General features: G+C 59.7%; 1 protein-coding gene across 1 annotated transcript; it reads right to left on the bottom strand.

The window, feature by feature from the left end:
- Positions 1-246: 246 nt before the first annotated feature.
- On the bottom strand, positions 247-21,066 carry LOC149433056 (integrator complex subunit 3-like; the record flags this gene model as incomplete). Its single annotated transcript, XM_089664706.1, has 3 exons — positions 19,833-21,066; positions 4,051-4,134; positions 247-330 (listed from the first exon to the last, which is right to left on the bottom strand). Coding segments are annotated over exons 1-3 (237 nt in total), but the record flags the coding sequence as incomplete, so codon positions are not given.
- Positions 21,067-22,111: the final 1,045 nt, after the last annotated feature.

The raw sequence follows: 22,111 nt of genomic DNA, 5'->3' as shown, positions 1-22,111 counted from the left end.
CAAAGGGAGGGGGGGGGCGTATTCCCAAAAGGAATTGGGGGGCTGAATTCTCGGTCTTCGGTACCCATTATAGAGATTTCTGACTCTGGTGGCTCCTCGGGGGCTGTACCCTGTAGATGGAGATGCCTGCTATTGGACGCCAGGATCATCCATGTGAACATGTTGGTATAATTTGCTGGCCTGACACGCCCACCTTCACCTCCCGGGATTTGGATTATGAAGCGTTGTATGCAGTGCAGCACTCACCTTCTGGGCCTGGGCCGGCTCCGACAGCACCACGGTGAACAGTCCCAGACACACCTCCTCGTGCTGGGTGGGTCCTTTACAAACCTGAAACGGGAAAAGGAGAAAATATAATTATATACAATGCCTGACCAATCCGCTGCCTCTGCGCAGGAGCTTCCAGGGACGAAGACCGCTCACTGCTGCTCTCTCCTTGTGCAGAGGGACTGGTCTTGTCTCCGCCCCCTCCTGTGACCAATCCGCTGCCTCTGCGCAGGAGCTTCCAGGGACGAAGACCGCTCACTGCTGCTCTCTCCTTGTGCAGAGGGACTGGTCTTGTCTCCGCCCCCTCCTGTGACCAATCCGCTGCCTCTGCGCAGGAGCTTCCAGGGACGAAGACCGCTCACTGCTGCTCTCTCCTTGTGCAGGGGGACTGGTCTTGTCTCCGCCCCCTCCTGTGACCAATCCGCTGCCTCTGTGCAGGAGCTTCCAGGGATAAAGACCGCTCACTGCTGCTCTCTCCTTGTGCAGGGGGACTGGTCTTGTCTCCGCCCCCTCCTGTGACCAATCCGCTGCCTCTGTGCAGGAGCTTCCAGGGATAAAGACCGCTCACTGCTGCTCTCTCCTTGTGCAGGGGGACTGGTCTTGTCTCTGCCCCCTCCTGTGACCAATCCGCTGCCTCTGTGCAGGAGCTTCCAGGGATAAAGACAGCTCACTACTGCTCTCTCCTTGTGCAGGGGGACTGCTCTTGTCTCCGCCCCCTCCTGTACTTGTCTGCAAGCAGCCTGTAGAGGGTGGAGCCTTTTAGGCCCCTCCCACAGCTCTGCTCTCTTCTTGTGCAGGGGGGCTGGTCCGGTCTCCTCCCACTCCTGTACTTGTCCGCTAGCAGCCTGTAGAGGGTGGAGCCTTTTAGGCCCCTCCCACAGCTCTGTTCTCTCTTTGTGCAGGGGGACTGGTCTTGTCTCCGCCCACTCCTGTACTTTTCTGCAAGCAGCCTGTAGAGGGTGGAGCCTTTTAGGCCCCTCCCACTGCTCTGCTCTCTTTGTGCAGGGGGACTGGTCTTGTCTCCGCCCACTCCTGTGCTTTTCTGCAAGCAGCCTGTAGAGGGTGGAGCCTTTTCGGCCCCTCCCACTGCTCTGCTCTCTTTGTGCAGGGGGACTGGTCTTGTCTCCGCCCACTCCTGTACTTTTCTGCAAGCAGCCTGTAGAGGGTGGAGCCTTTAAGGCCCCTCCCACAGCTCTGCGTTCTCACCTTGTGCAGGGTTCAAATTTTGTCTCAACCCCCCTCCTGTAATTATCCTATTGAGCCCCTCCCACAGCTATGCTCTCTCGCATCATGCAAGGTGACAGGTCTTGTCTCCACCCCCCCTCTAATGTCCTCTAGTGGGTGAAGCCTATGCTGGGCCCCTCCCACAGCTCTGCTCTTCTTGTGCAGGGGTACTGGTCTTCTCTTCATTTCCCGCCTGTAGTTTTCTGTTGTGGGTGGAGCCCACAGGGCCACTCCCACAGCACTGCTCTCTCTGCTTGTGCAGGGGGACTGCCCTGGTCTCCTCCCCTCCTGTAGTTTTCTGTAGTGGGTGGAGCCTATAGGGCCACTCCCACAGCTCTGCTCTCTCTGCTTCTGCAGGGAGACTGCTTGTCTCCTCCCCCTCCTATAGTTTCCTGTAGTGGGTGGAGCCTATAGGGCCCCTCCCACAGCTCTGCTCTTTCTGCTTCTGCAGGGGGACTGCTCTCGTCTCCGCCCCTCCTGTAGTTTTCTGTAGTGGGTGGAGCCCATAGGGCCCCTCCCACAGCTCTGCTCTCTCTGCTTATGCAGGGGGACTGCTAGTCTCCTCCCCCCTCCTGTAGGTTTCTGTAGTGGGCGTAGCCTGCTGTCCCCCTCCCACTGCTCTCTCCTAATGCAAGGTGACTGGTCCTGTCTCCACCAACTCCTGCAGATTTATCTAGTGGGTGGAGCCTCTCAGGTTCCTCCCACAGCTCAGCTCTCTGCACAGGCCCAGTGATGTCATTGCCACGTTCACAAGGTAATATCTGGGTTTGTGAAGGTATTTCATGCTCAGAGTGGATTTACATATTTGGGGCTATGGAGGAACATATTCAGGAGGTGCACGCCCCCGAGGAAGAACTGTGAATGGATGAAAAGGCAGTAAACCCCCCCCATCCCCCGTGTGCTCCGGGGCAGAGCTGGAGGAAAGGCAGGAATGGATGAGTCCAGGACCGTGTGCAGTGCAGGTCAGGGGGGCTCTTCTGCTGGAGATCAGAACACGGAAGAGCGCCCCCCACAGGAGGGGCTGGCTGACCAGTAATGTGTACCACGCTTACCTGCATGGTTGCCCCAATTATTGCTTTTCAATCCCAGAACAAATCTTTATTTGGAGTGCTGAGTGTACGCGGTGCCTCCCCCTTCCCCTCCCGCGGCTCCTAATTTCACATCGTCATTCTCATTCCAGAATGTTCCAGGAGATTGGAGGAGATAAGAGACCGAGTTCTCAGAAAAAGAGAAGAGAGGCCCCCGCATCGGCAGCCAGGACCCCTCCTAACTCTCTGACCATCAGCCGTCACATCAGACCTCGCGCCCCCTTTCTGCAGTTCTGAGGATGCAGCGGAGGGGTGCAGGTGGCACAAGATGGCGGCCACATGGCAAGGCTAAACTGAAGCTCCTCCAAAAAGAAGATTCCCCCAGTAGTTTGTGTTTCTGCCCCTCCCACAATGGGGAGGTTCCCCCCAGTAGTATGTGTCTCTGCCCCTCCCACAATGGGGAGGTTCCTTCCAGTAGTTTGTGTCTCTGTCCCTCCCACAATGGGGAGGTTCCCTCCAGTAGTTTGTGTCTCTGCCCCCTCCACAATGGGGAGGTTCCCCCCAGTAGTTTGTGTCTCTGCCCCTCCCACAATGAGATGATTTCCCCCAGTAGAGTGTCTTTGCCCCGCCCACAACAGGGAGCTTTCCCGCCAGTAATTTGTGTCTCTGCCCCTCCCACAATGGGGAGGTTTCCCCCCAGTAGTTGGTGTCTCTGCCCCTCCCACAATGGGGAGGTTTCCCCCCAGTAGTTGGTGTCTCTGCCCCTCCCACAATGGGGAGGTTTCCCCCCAGTAGTTGGTGTCTCTGCCCCTCCCACAATGGGGAGGTTTCCCTCCAGTAGTTTGTGTCTCTACCCCTCCCACAATAGGGAGGTTTCCCTCCAGTAGTTTGTGTCTGCCCCTCCCACAATGGGGAGGTTTCCCTCCAGTAGTTTGTGTCTCTGCCCCGCCCACAATGGGGAGGTTTCCCTCCAGTAGTTGGTGTCTCTGCCCCTCCCACAATGGGGAGGTTTCCCTCCAGTAGTTTGTGTCTCTACCCCTCCCACAATGGGGAGGTTTCCCTCCAGTAGTTTGTGTCTCTACCCCTCCCACAATGGGGAGGTTTCCCTCCAGTAGTTTGTGTCTCGGCCCCTCCCACAATGGGGAGATTTCCCCCCAGTAGTTGGTGTCTCTGCCCCTCCCACAATGGGGAGGTTTCCCTCCAGTAGTTGGTGTCTCTGCCCCTCCCACAATGGGGAGGTTTCCCTCCAGTAGTATGTGTCTCTGCCCCTCCCACAATGTGGAGGTTTCCCTCCAGTAGTATGTGTCTCTGCCCCTCCCACAATGGGGAGGTTTCCCTCCAGTAGTATGTGTCTCTGCCCCTCCCACAATGTGGAGGTTTCCCTCCAGTAGTTTGTGTCTCTGCCCCTCCCACAATGGGGAGGTTCCCTCCAGTAGATTGTGTCTCTGCCCCCTCCACAATGGGGAGGTTCCCCCCAGTAGTTTGTGTCTCTGCCCCTCCCACAATGGGACTCCAATCTGAATTTACTTACGTAAGCGTTGAGGGCGTCATTGGCCTCCCTCTCAGACACGCCGTTGGTCATGGAGGTCACCAGCGCCACACATCGCTCCAGACGCTGAAAGAGAGAAGAGATGAGTGAGGGCCCAGCTATCGACACGCCCATCACACCGCCCACCATGTCCGCCTGACACACCCACCATGTCCGCCAGACACACCCACCTTCCTCCCTCCACCCCCAACATGAAGATTCGGCGAGAAGTCAGCTGAGATTTGTTTTTTTAGCTTTGTCACCAGATCAAAATGAACAATTTAGAAGGAGGAGGCGGCATTTCCTCAGTCTCCTCCCCCAGTGATCAGACTGTACATTGTAACTTTGTAGAAGGGGAGGAGCCGGTACACCTGCGCAAGACTGAAGGGGAGGAGCCGGTACACCTGCGCAAGACTGAAGGGGAGGAGCTGCTACACCTGCGCAAGACTGGAGGGGAGGAGCCGGTACGCCTGCGAAAGACTGAAGGGGAGGAGCCGGTACGCCTGCGAAAGACTGAAGGGGAGGAGCCGGTACGCCTGCGAAAGACTGAAGGGGAGGAGCCGGTACGCCTGCGAAAGACTGAAGGGGAGGAGCCGGTACGCCTGTGCAAGAATGAAGGGGAGGAGCCGGTACGCCGGTGCAAGAATGAAGGGGAGGAGCCGGTAAACCTGTGCAAGAATGAAGGGGAGGAGCCGGTACACCGGTGCAAGAATGAAGGGGAGGAGCCGGTACACCGGTGCAAGAATGAAGGGGAGGAGCCGGTACACCGGTGCAAGAATGAAGGGGAGGAGCCGGTACACCTGTGCAAGACTGGAGGGGAGGAGCCGGTACACCTGTGCAAGAATGAAGGGGAGGAGCCGGTACACCTGTGCAAGAATGAAGGGGAGGAGCCGGTACACCTGTGCAAGAATGAAGGGGAGGAGCCGGTACACCTGTGCAAGAATGAAGGGGAGGAGCCGGTACACCTGTGCAAGACTGGAGGGGAGGAGCCGGTACACCTGTGCAAGGCTGGAGGGGAGGAGCCGGTACACCTGTGCAAGGCTGGAGGGGAGGAGCCGGTACACCTGTGCAAGGCTGGAGGGGAGGAGCCGGTACACCTGTGCAAGGCTGGAGGGGAGGAGCCGGTACACCTGTGCAAGGCTGGAGGGGAGGAGCCGGTACACCTGTGCAAGACTGGAGGGGAGGAGCCGGTACACCTGTGCAAGACTGGAGGGGAGGAGCCGGTACACCTGTGCAAGACTGGAGGGGAGGAGCCGGTACACCTGTGCAAGACTGGAGGGGAGGAGCCGGTACACCTGTGCAAGGCTGGAGGGGAGGAGCCGGTACACCTGTGCAAGGCTGGAGGGGAGGAGCCGGTACACCTGTGCAAGACTGGAGGGGAGGAGCCGGTACACCTGTGCAAGGCTGGAGGGGAGGAGCCGGTACACCTGTGCAAGACTGGAGGGGAGGAGCCGGAGTTGGGCTTTAGGGCAGGAAGTTGGAAATCAGAGGGAGGCGTGGAATCCGGCGCGGTTGTAGGAGATTGATGGTAACGCGGCTCGTTCTCCCGCCAGCCGCAATGAGAAGGTTTCCTGGCGCTCTGTATGAGGGAAGATTGGTCTCCCGGGATCAGCAATTAATAGACCTCATGGATCAGACTGCATGTCTGGGGCCCCGGAGGGAAGATGAATATCGGCTCCGCAGAACACACATCACAACCCACTTAGTGACAGTTGTTGGCGGGGTGGTGGGATCAGTCACAGGTAGGGACAGCGGGGGGAGGGGATGAGGTCATGTGACCACCAAGTGAGAGCATTGGGTCAGGTCATGTGATCAGAGCCAACCAAGTGAGAACATGGTCATGGTCGAAGCCAATATGGTGAGGGCCATTGGGTCAGGTCATGTGGTCACTTAGAACCAATACATTGAAGGCACTGGGTCAGGTCATGTGATCACTCAGAGCCAATGCACTACCAGGACTGGCTCAATAAAGGGAACCTTCCCGAAGAGTTTCCCGGCACAGCCAAGGCTCCGGAACCCCAGCAGGAGGAACACGACCTGCCACCCCGGAACCAGCCCCTCTTCTGGGCATCAGCCAATGGCAGCCTTCAGCTTCGGTCTGGCTCCTCAGCTCTGTCCAGTGACGTTGGCTCAGCACACATTACCGCCCCCCTGACTGCAAGCGGTGACCCCGGAGTCTCCAATGAAAGAAGACGGACTTGAAGAGAAGGCAATTATGGGAGCTCCTGTGTGCTCCCCCGGCAGCCCCACCCCCAGCGCCGGCGGTGAAGGGTTACCCAGATTTGGGTTAGTACATGAAAGACCCCAATTATCCGGCGCAGAGACCAAAGCATTCCGGAGACGAGGCACGCGGCGGAGCCGCTGAAAGTACAGAATATTACACATTCCCTTTGAGTTCCATCAGCTCAGGAAAACTAACAGCTCCTCCGGGCCCCGAGCCGCCAGTACAAAGGTTCGCTGATGGCGTTCCGAGGGCCCGCCGCATACAGAACGCTCACTAATGGGGAGAACGGAGTCCCGGTTTACCCTTTCCTGGCCGGGAGATATGAAGCTACAGAGAGCGATGGATAGACAACTCAATGACCGGCCCACAGCCAACTGATGGCCATACACGGGGCAACGCTCAGACCGGCCCACAGCCAACTGATGGCCATACACGGGGCAACGCTCAGACCGGCCCACAGCCAACTGATGGCCATACACGGGGAAACGCTCAGACCGGCCCACAGCCAACTGATGGCCATACACGGGGCCACGCTCAGACCGGCCCACAGCCGACTGATACCCATACACGGGGCAACGCTCAGACCGGCCCACAGCCGACTGATGGCCATACACGGGGCAACGCTCAGACCGGTCCACAGCCGACTGATACCCATATACGGGGCAACGCTCAGACCGGCCCACAGCCGACTGATACCCATACACGGGGCAACGCTCAGACCGGCCCACAGCCGACTGATGGCCATACACGGGGCAATGCTCAGACCGGCCCACAGCCAACTGATACCCATACACGGGGCAACGCTCAGACCGGCCCACAGCCAACTGATACCCATACACGGGGCAACGCTCAGACCGGCCCACAGCCAACTGATACCCATACACGGGGCAACGCTCAGACCGGCCCACAGCCAACTGATACCCATACACGGGGCAACGCTCAGACCGGCCCACAGCCAACTGATGGCCATACACGGGGAAACGCTCAGACCGGCCCACAGCCAACTGATGGCCATACACGGGGAAACGCTCAGACCGGCCCACAGCCAACTGATGGCCATACACGGGGAAACGCTCAGACTGGCCCACAGCCAACTGATGGCCATACACGGGGAAACGCTCAGACCGGCCCACAGCCGACTGATACCCATATACGAGGCAATGCTCAGACCGGCCCACAGCCGACTGATGGCCATACACGGGGCAACGCTCAGACCGGCCCATAGCCGACTGATGGCCATACACGGGGCAATGCTGAGACCGTCCCACAGCCGACTGATTGCCATACACGGGGCAACGTTAAGACCGGCCCACAGCCGACTGATACCCATACACGGGGCCACGCTGAGACCGGCCCACAGCCAACTGATGGCCATACACGGGGCAATGCTCAGACCGGTCCACAGCCGACTGATGGCCATACACGGGGCAACGCTCAGACCGGCCCATAGCCAACTGATGGCCATACACGGGGCAACGCCCCGATGTATTCCACGAGTCTGGAATACATCAGAAAACAGACGGGACAGTAGGGTTAGCGTCTGAGAAACACTGTGAAAGGGGTGGAACCGTGGGGGTGGAATCTGGGGAAAAAAACAGTACGGAGCTGGAACTGTGGTGGAGTTTGGGGAACACCAGGAGGGAGGTGGGACTGTGTGGGTGGAGTTTGGGGAACACCAGGAGGGAGGTGGGACTGTGTGGGTGGAGTTTGGGGAACACCAGGAGGGAGGTGGGACTGTGTGGGTGGAGTTTGGGGAACACCAGGAGGGAGGTGGGACTGTGTGGGTGGAGTTTGGGGAACACCAGGAGGGAGGTGGGACTGTGTGGGTGGAGTTTGGGGAACACCAGGAGGGAGGTGGGACTGTGTGGGTGGAGTTTGGGGAACACCAGGAGGGAGGTGGGACTGTGTGGGTGGAGTTTGGGGAACACCAGGAGGGAGGTGGGACTGTGTGGGTGGAGTTTGGGGAACACCAGGAGGGAGGTGGGACTGTGTGGGTGGAGTTTGGGGAACACCAGGAGGGAGGTGGGACTGTGTGGGTGGAGTTTGGGGAACACCAGGAGGGAGGTGGGACTGTGTGGGTGGAGTTTGGGGAACACCAGGAGGGAGGTGGGACTGTGATGGTGGAGTTTGGGGAACACCAGGAGGGAGGTGGGACTGTGTGGGTGGAGTTTGGGGAACACCAAGAGGGAGGTGGAACTGTGTGGGTGGAGTTTGGGGAACACCAGGAGGGAGGTGGGACTGTGTGGGTGGAGTTTGGGGAACACCAAGAGGGAGGTGGGACTGTGATGTTGGAGTTTGGGGAACACCAGGAGGGAGGTGGGACTGTGTGGTTGGAGTTTGGGGACACCTGGAGGGAGGTGGGACTGTGTGGGTGGAGTTTGGGGAACACCAGGAGGGAGGTGGGACTGTGTGGGTGGAGTTTGGGGAACACCAGGAGGGAGGTGGGACTGTGACGGTGGAGTTTGGGGAACACCAGGAGGGAGGTGGGACTGTGACGGTGGAGTTTGGGGAACACCAGGAGGGAGGTGGAACTGTGACGGTGGAGTTTGGGGAACACCTGGAGGGAGGTGGGACTGTGACGGTAGAGTTTGGGGAACACCTGGAGGGAGGTGAGATTGTGACGGTGGAGTATGGGGAACACCAGGAGGGAGGTAGGACTGTGACGGTGGAGTTTGGGGAACACTAGGAGGGAGGTAGGACTTCGGGGGGCAGAGTCTGGGAGCCACCATGAAGGAGGTAGGACTTCGGGGGCAGAGTGTAGGGAACACCTGGAAGGAGGTAGGACTTCGGGGGGCAGAGTGTGGGAACACCATGAAGGAGGTAGGACTTTGGGGGCAGAGTGTGGGGAACACCTGGAAGGAGGTAGGACTTTGGGGGCAGACTGGGGGAACACCTGGAAGGAGGTAGGACTTTGGGGGCAGACTGGGGGAACACCTGGAAGGAAGTAGGACTTTGGGGGCAGACTGGGGGAACACGTGGAAGGAGGTAGGACTTCGGGGGGCAGAGTGTGGGAACACCTGGAAGGAGGTAGGACTTCGGGGGGCAGAGTGTGGGAACACCATGAAGGAGGTAGGACTTTGGGGGCAGAATGTGGGGAACACCTGGAAGGAGGTAGGACTTCGGGGGCAGAATGTGGGGAACACCTGGAAGGAGGTAGGACTTTGGGGGCAGAGTGGGGGAACACCTGGAAGGAGGTAGGACTTCGGGGGCAGAGTGTGGGAACACCTGGAAGGAGGTAGGACTTTGGGGGCAGAGTGGGGGAACACCTGGAAGGAGGTAGGACTTTGGGGGCAGAGTGGAACACCTGGAAGGAGGTAGGACTTTGGGGGCAGAGTGTGGGAACACCTGGAAGGAGGTAGGACTTCGGGGGCAGAGTGGGGGACCACCTGGAAGGAGGTGTAGAGTCATCAGAGCTGTGAAGTGTTGTTGCCTATCCTTTCCAGCACACGGCACAGCGGGGGTGGGGGGTGGTAGTACTAGGGCTCAGCATATTTATGTTGGCGTTTGGCTGCATTCATCCTTCTAGATTTCCTGACAACGAAGGGCGCCAAATTAGGTCAGAACCCGCAAGGAGCCGCGTGCAGCGAAGGCCGCGCTGACCTAATTGTAAGAAATACAGCGGAGCGCCGATTGTTGCCATACCAACCATTTCATCGTCTGAAGACTCGCGGCTCTGAAATATGGAGCTCATTTCCTACATTCAATTATCGCGGATCAACTATTTTTTTAGCCCAGACGAGCGCGAGAAAAACACCCGCCAACCGCTCCACCGCCAACCGCTCCGCCGCCAGCCGCTCCGCCGCCAAGTGACGCCGTTTGCTGGACTGGGGCAATTATTCTTAAAGGCGAACTCTGGCCTTCCATTCACTCCTGCACAGGTGTACCGGCCCCTCCCCTCAGGCTTGCACAGGTGTACCGGACCCTCCCCTCCTGCACAGGTGTACCGGACCCTCCCCTCCAGGCTTGCACAGGTGTACCGGACCCTCCCCTCCTGCACAGGTGTACCGGACCCTCCCCTCCTGCACAGGTGTACCGGACCCTCCCCTCCTGCACAGGGGTACCGGACCCTCCCCTCCTGCACAGGGGTACCGGACCCTCCCCTCCAGGCTTGCACAGGGGTACCGGACCCTCCCCTCCAGGCTTGCACAGGTGTACCGGACCCTCCCCTCCAGGCTTGCACAGGTGTACCGGCCCCCTCCCCTCAGGCTTGCACAGGGGTACCGGACCCTCCCCTCAGGCTTGCACAGGGGTACCGGACCCTCCCCTCCAGGCTTGCACAGGTGTACCGGACCCTCCCCTCCAGGCTTGCACAGGTGTACCGGCCCCTCCCCTCAGGCTTGCACAGGTGTACCGGCCCCTCCCCTCAGGCTTGCACAGGTGTACCGGCCCCTCCCCTCAGGCTTGCACAGGTGTACCGGCCCCTCCCCTCAGGCTTGCACAGGTGTACCGGCCCCTCCCCTCAGGCTTGCACAGGTGTACCGGCCCCTCCCCTCCAGGCTTGCACAGGTGTACCGGCCCCCTCCCCTCAGGCTTACACAGGTGTACCGGCCCCTCCCCTCCAGGCTTGCACAGGTGTACCGGCCCCTCCCCTCCAGGCTTGCACAGGTGTACCGGCCCCTCCCCTCCAGGCTTGCACAGGTGTACCGGCCCCTCCCCTCCAGGCTTGCACAGGTGTACCGGCCCCTCCCCTCCAGGCTTGCACAGGTGTACCGGCCCCTCCCCTCCAGGCTTGCACAGGTGTACCGGCCCCTCCCCTCCAGGCTTGCACAGGTGTACCGGCCCCTCCCCTTCAGGCTTGCACAGGTGTACCGGCCCCTCCCCTTCAGGCTTGCACAGGTGTACCGGCCCCTCCCCTTCAGGCTTGCACAGGTGTACCGGCCCCTCCCCTTCAGGCTTGCACAGGTGTACCGGCCCCTCCCCTTCAGGCTTGCACAGGTGTACCGGCCCCTCCCCTTCAGGCTTGCACAGGTGTACCGGCCCCTCCCCTTCAGGCTTGCACAGGTGTACCGGCCCCTCCCCTTCAGGACTGCACAGGTGTACCGGCTCCTCCCCTTCAGGACTGCACAGGTGTACCGGCTCCTCCCTTTCAGGACTGCACAGGTGTACCGGCTCCTCCCCTTCAGGACTGCACAGATGTACCTGCTCCTCCCCTTCAGGACTGCACAGGTGTACCGGCTCCTCCCTTTCAGGACTGCACAGGTGTACCGGCTCCTCCCCTTCAGGACTGCACAGATGTACCTGCTCCTCCCCTTCAGGACTGCACAGATGTACCTGCTCCTCCCCTTCAGGACTGCACAGGTGTACCGGCTCCTCCCCTTCAGGACTGCACAGATGTACCTGCTCCTCCCCTTCAGGACTGCACAGGTGTACCGGCTCCTCCCTTTCAGGACTGCACAGGTGTACCGGCTCCTCCCTTTCAGGACTGCACAGGTGTACCGGCTCCTCCCTTTCAGGACTGCACAGGTGTACCGGCTCCTCCCCTTCAGGACTGCACAGGTGTACCGGCTCCTCCCCTTCAGTCTTGCACAGACTGTCATTGGTGGTCAGAGTTAACTGGCTGAAAACATTATACATGGCTCCACCCCCTCTGGCTTTGTATTGGCCATGTGAGTCGGGTGGGATTCCACTAACACAGGCATCAAATGGCGAAGCGCGGTCCGTACACGGATGAGGGGCAGTCCTGTCCTGTCTGCTACTGTCACCTTCAGCTGCCTGTGTGAAATCTAAGTGGGGGACTGCGGCGTAAAGGGGGGGGGACTGCGACGTCAAGGGGGGGACTGCAACGTCAAGGGGGGGGGGACTGCAACGTCAAGGGGGGGGGGGGACTGCAACGTCAAGGGGGGGGGGGGGGGAGGACTGCAACGTCAAGGGGGGGGGGACTGCAACGTCAAGGGGGGGGGACTGCAACGTCAAGGGGGGGGGACTGAAACGTCAAGGGGGGGGGGACTGCAACGTCAAGGGGGGGGGGGGGGACTGCGACGTCAAGGGGGGGACGACTGCGACGTCAAGGGGGGGGGGGGGGACTGCGACGTCAAGGGGGGGACGACTGCGACGTCAAGGGGGGGGGGACTGCGACGTCAAGGGGGGGACGACTGCGACGTCAAGGGGGGGGGACTGCGACGTCAAGGGGGGGGGGACTGCGACGTCAAGGGGGGGGGGACTGCGACGTCAAGGGGGGGGACTGCGACGTCAAGGGGGGGGACTGCGACGTATGCGGGGGCTGCGGTATAAAGAAGGGCTGAAAGAGCACAAACATGAGACCTCCATGAACTTCAATTCAACACCCCCATACTAAGGAGACAGGAAAACCTGGCATGAAACCTAACTCACCCCAAGTACGGGGTGGAGTGCTCCTTTAAGAGAGGTCTCGCCGGTAGAGATAGAAGAACCCAGCATGCCCCAGCCTTGGGTGGAGTGCTCCTTTAATAGGGGTCTCTCCGGTGGTAATAGAACCCTGCATGCCCCAGCCTTGGGTGGAGTGCTCCTTTAAGAGGGGGTCTCTCCGGTGGAGATCGAAGAACCCAGCATGCCCCAGCCTTGGGTGGAGTGCTCCTTTAAGAGGAGTCTCTTCGTTGGAGATAGAAGAACCCCGCATACCCCAGCCTTGGGTGGAGTGCTCCTTTAAGAGGGGTCTCTCCAGTGGAGATAGAAGAACCCCGCATGCCCCAGCCTTGGGTGGAGTGCTCCTTTAAGAGGGGGTCTCTCCAGTGGAGATAGAAAACCCAGCATGCCCCAGCCTTGGGTGGAGTGCTCCTTAAAAGAGGGGTCACACTGGTGGATATAGAATAACCCGGCATGCCCCAGCCTTGGGTGGAGTGCTCCTTTAAGAGGGGTCTCTCCAGTGGAGATTGAAGAACCCAGCATGCCCCAGCCTTGGGTGGAGTGCTCCTTTAAGAGGGGGTCTCTCCAGTGGAGATAGAAGAACCCAGCATGCCCCAACCTTGGGTGGAGTGCTCCTTAAAGAGGGGTCACACTGGTGGATATAGAATAACCCGGCATGCCCCAGCCTTGGGTGGAGTGCTCCTTTAAGAGGGGGTCTCTCCAGTGGAGATAGAAAACCCAGCATGCCCCAGCCTTGGGTGGAGTGCTCCTTAAAAGAGGGGTCACACTGGTGGATATAGAATAACCCGGCATGCCCCAGCCTTGGGTGGAGTGCTCCTTTAAGAGGGGTCTCTCCGGTGGAGATCGAAGAACCCAGCATGCCCCAGCCTTGGGTGGAGTGCTCCTTTAAGAGGGGTCTCTCCGGTGGTAATAGAACCCCACATGCCCCAGCCTTGGGTGGAGTGCTCCTTTAAGAGGGGTCTCGCCAGTGGATATAGAAGAACCCAGCATGCCCCAGCCTTGGGTGGAGTGCTCCTTTAAGAGGGGGTCTCTCCAGTGGAGACAGAAGAACCCAGCATGCCCCAGCCTTGGGTGGAGTGCTCCTTTAAGCGTGCAATGGCTGGCTGGGATTGCACAATACAAACCCCGGCTCAGCCGTTTTCCGCCCGCTCCGGCGCTCGCTATCTCGCCGCGCAGATTACAACACAAAGAGCGTATTCTTAGCTCCTGACAAGAAGAACTCTCGCAGAGAAACCCGCCGCCTCTTCTCCGGGATGGCGGAGCGGCTCCCCCCGGGGCTCGCTCCACGGCGCCGAACAATGGCGCGAATTAATCACAGGTTACACAATACAGATGGTTCTCATTACACGCCGCAACCGCCTGCCAAAGACGAGCGGAAAGAATAAATAATCCGCTGCGAACGCAAATAAACAGGAAAAAAACGTATTACTGCGAGGCGCTCGGGGGCGGTCGGCGAGCGGAGGGTTAAACGCGGGGGTCACAGCGACGAAGCGGAACGGACGCGGGGTGTAAAAGGGTGATAATTATCCACCTCGTAAAACCAGCGGCGAGGGTCCCAGGACGGCGCGTCCAACCCCAAGGCTAATGACGGCGGCGGATTAACTACTTTATTAATCAGTTTGTTTTCATCTGGCCTGAGGCGCGGACCGCGCTTAACCGGAAAAAAAACGCCATTATCCCATCGAGGTCTTCTCGCCAAATGCGGCGAATGGGATAAAAGAGAAAAGGGGGAGGGGGGGGGTCACCCAGGTCGATGTAAAAAAAAAAAGTACAAACATGAAAACGGCGGCGAATAGTGCGTCCAATTTCAGAGCCGAGTCTTAATGGGATGTAACAGCTGCTGGGAAAATCACCATTACTGAGAGAGCGGCACGTCGCGCCACGACGCAATGTACCTTCACAGCAATTTGCCGTCTCCTCGCCGCTCCACGCAACCAGAATAAATGATACAAATGAAACAAAAATGCAAATTTAAAAAGAAAAAAAAAAAAAAAAAAAGAGCGACGGCGGGAAAAGGACTAAAAATAAATGAAATCCCGACAAATTCTGTAAGGGGGGGGAGGGGAGGTGGCGCCACAACGTTCCACAGGTAAGAAAATCCAATCAACCGATTGGGGAATATGGAGCTGGGAATACGCCCCGAGACCAACGCGGAGCTGGGAATACGCCCCGAGACCAACGCGGAGCTGGGAATACGCCCCGAGGCCAACGCGGAGCTCGGAATACGCCCCGAGGCCAACGCGGAGCTGGGAATACGCCCCGAGGCCAACGCGGAGCTCGGAATACGTCCCGAGGCCAACGCGGAGCTGGGAATACGTCCCCGAGGCCAACGCGGAGCTGGGAATACGCCCCGAGGCCAACGCGGAGCTGGGAATACGTCCCGAGGCCAACGCGGAGCTCGGAATACGCCCCGAGGCCAACGCGGAGCTGGGAATACGCCCCGAGGCCAACGCGGAGCTGGGAATACGTCCCCGAGGCCAACGCGGAGCTGGGAATACGTCCCCGAGGCCAACGCGGAGCTGGGAATACGCCCCGAGAACCCTCCGTGGAGCTCCGCCTACGCCCCGAGACCCTCCGTGGAGCTCCGCCTACGCCCCGAGACCCTCCGTGGAGCTCCGCCTACGCCCCGAGACCCTCCGTGGAGCTCCGCCTACGCCCCGAGACCCTCCGTGGAGCTCCGCCTACGCCCCGAGACCCTCCGTGGAGCTCCGCCTACGCCCCGAGACCCTCCGTGGAGCTCCGCCTACGCCCCGAGACCCTCCGGGGAGCTCCGCCTACGCCCCGAGACCCTCCGGGGAGCTCCGCCTACGCCCCGAGACCCTCCGGGGAGCTCCGCCTACGCCCCGAGACCCTCCGGGGAGCTCCGCCTACGCCCCGAGACCCTCCGGGGAGCTCAGCCTACGCCCCGAGACCCTCCGGGGAGCTCAGCCTACGCCCCGAGACCCTCCGGGGAGCTCAGCCTACGCCCCGAGACCCTCCGGGGAGCTCAGCCTACGCCCCGAGACCCTCCGGGGAGCTCAGCCTACGCCCCGAGACCCTCCGGGGAGCTCAGCCTACGCCCCGAGACCCTCCGGGGAGCTCAGCCTACGCCCCGAGACCAACACGGAGCTCAGTCTACGCCCCGAGACCCTCCGGGGAGCTCAGCCTACGCCCCGAGACCCTCCGGGGAGCTCAGCCTACGCCCCGAGACCCTCCGGGGAGCTCAGCCTACGCCCCGAGACCCTCCGGGGAGCTCAGCCTACGCCCCGAGACCCTCCGGGGAGCTCAGCCTACGCCCCGAGACCCTCCGGGGAGCTCAGCCTACGCCCCGAGACCCTCCGGGGAGCTCAGCCTACGCCCCGAGACCCTCCGGGGAGCTCAGCCTACGCCCCGAGACCCTCCGGGGAGCTCAGTCTACGCCCCGAGACCCTCCGGGGAGCTCAGTCTACGCCCCGAGACCAACACGGAGCTCAGTCTACGCCCCGAGACCCTCCATGGAGCTCAGTCTGCGCCCCCAGACCCTCCGGGGAGCTCAGTCTACGCCCCAAGACCCTCCATGTGGCTCAGTCTACGCCCCGAGACCCTCCATGGAGCTCAGTCTACGCCCCGAGACCCTCCATGGAGCTCAGTCTACACACCCATTCCTCTTGACTGACAGCCACCCATCATTTGATGTTTGCATAACTCCTCCCACTGCTTGCATCAGGATTGAGTACTGATGGCACCCTGCTGGCCCCTCCCACCAGCCTTGATCTGCCTGTATTGCATAGAAAATCACAGAGACCCAGTGATGACATCATTGGGTCTATACTAAGGTATGGAATAAAGAGAGAGACTTTATAAATATCATCATGTTGATGGGGGGAGGGGTGGTGCGGGGGGGGGGGGGGAGAGGGGGGGACCAGGGAGGCAAATTGTAGGCAGATTAAACGTCAGCTTAAGAATCAAAGGTGGAAATTATGGGGGAGGATTGAAGAGTGCGCTGGAATTTGCGTCATTTATTAATTCACACTCCACGGACCCCGTGCAGTTCACGTTTCCAGACACGTGAGCTCCATAATCTCCTCCTGGCGTGTCGGGGGATCAGAGGGAACGTTCATCGGCTCCGGCACATTCCGGGAAGGAAACGCGGTCACGGCCGTCACCGACATACCAAGAGACCTTCCGGGAGGGCGGCCAATGGCGGATCCGGAGCATCAGTGCTGCAGCCAATCAGAAGACAGCTCTGCTGACCGATATCAGCTCCAAACGGCCAAAGTGATGTGCGCCTCAGCGGTCATGTGACCTCTCCACACCTCGGGCGAGCCACCTGCTGGGGTTACCCCGGGACACACCCACCTCCTCCTGTGACCCCAACATTCCTCTGCTGCAGGGGCCACCCCCCCGTACACTCCAGTGACCCCAATGTCTCCAATCAGAGAAAACCATCACTCCTGTACCCCCATGATCCCGTCCAATGAGGTGACCCCAATGTCTCCAATCACCCCAACATCTCAGTGACCTCAGTGATCCCTATTCACTCCTGTGTTTCCACTAACCCCAGAGCCCCCCGCATCACACCCCCCCCCCCCACAGCCTCCCGTGTCACCCGGTGACCCCCGCAGCCCCCCGCGCCATACCCCCCCCACAGCCTCCCGTGTCACCCGGCGACCCCCGCAGCCTGCCGCGTCCCCTGGCGACCCCCGCAGCCCCCCGCGTCCCCCTGCGACCCCCGCGGACCCCCAGACCGTCCTTATAGAGAAGCTGCTTTACTGCCAGAGGATTTGTATTTCTGTCCATCCAGTCCTGAGATTTGCACAGCTCTGCCAGTCTGGTGACCGGTTCTTCTCTCTGCAGTAGGAAACCAATGCAGTTAGATCACCACCCCCCCCCCCCCCGCCTGGGACTGGACCATGAAAGGAGAAGCAGCGGAATGATCAGATTCTCTCTCTGTCACTCTGCTTTATCCTTCTATCAGCAGGCTTGTTAGCTGTGAGAAATGCAGCACCGCTGACTGGCTCTTTGTGCTGCTTCCCCCATAAAGTGTGAGCTCTGCTGTACAGGGACTGTAGGTGCCATCTATCCTGACAACGTCCTGGTATGGTGAGGATGTGGCTTGTCCAGGTTGTCACGCAGATAGAAGGACACTCCTATAACAGAGGTGGTGATTGGACCAGAAACGTCACATGATCCCCATAGACCCAAGTAACAGGTGTCGCCTGCCCTGACCTCCGACCTCTGCACTGCTACTTCCTCATCTCTGCCATGGTGCAGCCGGCTCCAGTGAGGTCCGCACTCCTCCTGCCTGGTCCGATCTGCTGCTCATCCAGTACTCCTCCTCCTTTGCCCACCAATGGCCACCAATACGGAGTCCCCCACCAACGGCCACCAATACGGAGTCCCCCACCAACGGCCACCAATACGGAGTCCCCCACCAACGGCCACCAATACGGAGTCCCCCACCAACGGCCACCAATACGGAGTCCCCCACCAACGGCCACCAATACGGAGTCCCCCACCAACGGCCACCAATACGGAGTCCCCCACCAACGGCCACCAATACGGAGTCCCCCACCAACGGCCACCAATACGGAGTCCCCCACCAACGGCCACCAATACGGAGTCCCCACCAACGACCATCAATACGGAGTCCCCCACCAACGGCCACCAATACGGAGTCCCCACCAACGACCATCAACACGGAGTCCCCACCAATGGCCATCAACACGGAGTCCCCACCAATGGCCATCAACACGGAGTCCCCACCAATGGCCATCAATACGGAGTCCCCACCAATGGCCATCAATACGGAGTCCCCACCAATGGCCATCAATACGGAGTCCCCACCAATGGCCATCAATACGGAGTCCCCACCAATGGCCATCAATACGGAGTCCCCACCAATGGCCATCAATACGGAGTCCCCACCAATGACCATCAATATGGCGTCCCCACCAATATCCCTGATGCTAGCAGTGGTAGGATTTCTGACTGGCTGCGGCCTCTAATGCACATTGTGAGAAGCTCCCAGTGTGCAGTGACATCAGGGGAAGCCATTCCAGTCCAGGGGAGGAGCCGGTACACCTGTGCAAGACTGCAGGGGAGGAGCCGGCGCACTTGGGCAAGACTGCAGGGGAGGAGCCGGCGCACCTGGGCAAGACTGCAGGGGAGGAGCCGGCGCACCTGGGCAAGACTGCAGGGGAGGAGCCGGCGCACCTGGGCAAGACTGCAGGGGAGGAGCCGGCGCACCTGGGCAAGACTGCAGGGGAGGAGCCGGTGCACCTGGGCAAGACTGCAGGGGAGGAGCCGGCGCACCTGGGCAAGACTGCAGGGGAGGAGCCGGCGCACCTGGGCAAGACTGGAAGGGAGGAGCCGGCGCACCTGGGCAAGACTGCAGGGGAGGAGCCGGCACACCTGTGCAAGACTGAAGGGGAGGAGCCGGTACACGTGTGCAAGACTGAAGGGGAGGAGCCGGTACACCTGTGCAAGACTGAAGGGGAGGAGCCGGTACACTTGTGCCAGACTGAAGGGGGGCCCGGGGGGCACTCCACTTCACTGGACACCCCAGAACCCCCTCAATGTTTGTACCAATCACTAATGCCGAATTTCATCATCAGTAGCCGCAGGACTTCCTGCAATTCGATCACAACAGCAACACCATACACCCCATGGAGCCAGATGTGAGCCCCGCCCACTGGGAGGCGGTGCCCAGAACAGTCACAGCGTTCGATGATCTGTGTCCAGAACTACAACTCCCAGCATGACACCATAGGGAAGATGGGAGGAATCCCCATAACGACATTTAACTCTGCAGTGACAGGAAGTCCCACCCCCGAGGAACCGGTCAGGGCAGACACATGACGGATTGCACTGCTGACATGTTGCAGGCCCCGGGGCTGCCATCCTGATCCTACCATGGACTGCAGGCAGGATGGAGATGACAGCCGGGGAGAAGAAGCGAGATTCCCCCCCCCCCCCCACACCATTGGTGGCCTCCTGAACATACCGGCTGCCTGGCTTCAGGGCTTCCTATATGACCGGCTGCTGCCAATGAGTGCCAGACACCCTCCATGGTGCCAGACGCCCTCCATGGTGCCAGACGCCCTCCATGGTGCCAGACGCCCTCCATGGTGCCGGGGGGGAACCAGCACGCCCACACCGAGAGGTCAGCCGGCATTATCCTCCCGTGACCGGTTCCCTTTACAGCCCCATATTCTGTGGCCCCTGAGGGGGTGGGGTGGAGGGCCCCTCTCTCTGTTACCTCTTCCAGCTCATCCTTGGCGTCCAGGCTGGTGGAGATGAATAACTTGCTCTTCGCCTTCTGCTCCATGTTGGGGCCCCGGGTGTCGCCGTCCTGCGTTTACACCCTGTGGGGGGCGGGGATTGTCATACGATGGGCGAGGGTGGAGGAGGGGGGCCTGTCTCTGTGTACGGGGGGGGGGGGGGAGGGGTTATGTACTTATTAAAAATCAAGATCCTGATTGGGCGATGGGAGTGAAGGAGATTTTGGGGACATCTAGACTCAAACGGGGGAGGGGGTGATCTAGAATGAGGGGGGGGGTTGTATGGGGCCCTAACCTGTATATTTGGGGCTCTGCAGAAAGGGCAAAGCAACAGGGGTGGGGCAAAGAATCAGGGGGCCCTGAAATACAAGGGGCCCCTGGGTGTAGATCTCAGCTGAGGATCTGCAAGTGTATAAGGAAGAAGGGGCCCCTGGCTGAGTACTGGGGAATCTATGTGGCTTCAGGGGCCCCTGGCTGTCTACTAGGGGCCTATATCAAAAGAGGGGCCCCTGGTTTCGTACTGGGGAGCCTATGTGCCTTCAGGGGCCCCTAGCTATGTATTAAAGGCCTATGTGTAAGGAGGGGCCCCTGGCTGGTCCTACAATTAAAGAGGGGCCACCGACTCTAGGTGCCGTAGAGGATATAAGGGGTCCCTGTAGGTAAAGAGTGGCCCCCGGCTACCTATTCCTACTCTAGATGTCTTAAAGTGCCCTAAAGGATATAAAGGGGCCCCTGGTTGTCTATTGGGGCCCTCTGTGTAAGGAGGGGCCCCTGGTTATAGGCACCCTAGAGGGTATAAGGCCCTTGGCTGTCTTCTAGTGCCCCAAGGGGTACAAAGGGGCCCCTGACTGTCAATAAGGGGCCCTAAGGGTTAAAAATGGGCCCCTTCGTGCCTATAAGGGGTATAAAGGGGCCCTAGGGTGTCTTTTCGTGCCCTATGGGGTACAAGGGGCCCCTACGTGTCTAAAAGAGGTATAAAGGGGCCCCTGGCTGTCTGTTAGGGGCCCTATGGGGAATTAGGGCCCTATCCTGCCTGAATGAACCCAAACCGTTGACTGAAGGCCCTATGCGGATTCAGGGGCCCTATGTGAATTGAGGGGCCCCTGTCTGGGTACTGAGGCGCTCTGTTCCGCGGCGCCCCGGCCCTCTCCCAGCACACACAGGAAACCATCCACAGCTCAACAACCGGCCGGAAGCGCCCGCCCCGCTCCACAGCCACTATCCAATCACAAAGTGGGTAGCCGCTAGACTGACAGCGCAGCGCACCGCCCTCCGGCGTGACGTCACCACTCCCGCCAATGGCGGCCAAGCGAGACTGACGAGCGGCGGAAACGCGGGGAGGTCAGGTGATCGCCTTTCAGCGCAGGCTCCGCCATGTTTGTTGAGGGGTGGGAGATGCGGGGAGGAGCCGGGCAGCTGCGATCCCCGATTGGGTGATCAGCGGGTTCAGTCATCCATGGGCGCCGGAAGTCGGGACAACATGAGAGTGTACGGGCAGAACCGGCTGTTTTGCCCATAGCAACCTCTCCCTGTCACCTATAGCAACAGCTGAGTGTCTCTATAGTGCATTGTGGGAGTTATAAAGGAAGTCAGTCATGAGAGGGGCAGCCATTCCTGACCTCACCCTTCCTATGTCTGTTACAGTCATTCAGTGAGCTCAGGGGCCCCTGAAGAGACTCCATATGGGGCCCCCCAGTGACATCCATCCACTGACCATCAATCCAGGTCACGTGATGTCCACAGATCCTCATAAAGGGACATAGAACTGATCACATGACTGAAAGACCCGCCCACTACTGTCATGTGACCTCGCCTGTCTCTGCCCAGGCTGGGCCTTGTGGATGTTTCACCTCATTAGAGACCCCATTGTGTCCTATGAGACAGAGAAGATGGCCGCCCTCCCGTCCAGGAGCGCCTCCTACCTGCAATGCAGTGTATAGAGAGATATGGGACGGGTATATGGAGGTCACGTGACCGGGTCAGCTTCAACCTGATGCGTCTCACAGAAAACGCCATCGCCACAAAACCGCGCCTGGAATGGGGTATGGAAGCAACCGAATGATCCAAACGAATTCGATTAAAAACAGCTTTACGTTTCATCGCATTTCCTGAAAGTGGAATGTCGCCCTCAACCAACATGGCCGCCACGCAATCCCTATATCCTGCGACTACTAGTACATACATAGGAAGGGGGGAGATTTTTGGGGTTTATATTGTTTTTTTTACATTTCTTCAGTTACTTCCTGGTTTCTGGCCT

Source organism: Staurois parvus, unplaced genomic scaffold (genome assembly GCF_062004578.1).
Source record: "Staurois parvus isolate SC_StPar_1 unplaced genomic scaffold, SC_StPar_1.0 ptg002003l, whole genome shotgun sequence".
Lineage (NCBI taxonomy): Eukaryota > Metazoa > Chordata > Amphibia > Anura > Ranidae > Staurois > Staurois parvus.
This window is presented reverse-complemented; position numbering and strand designations above follow the sequence as displayed.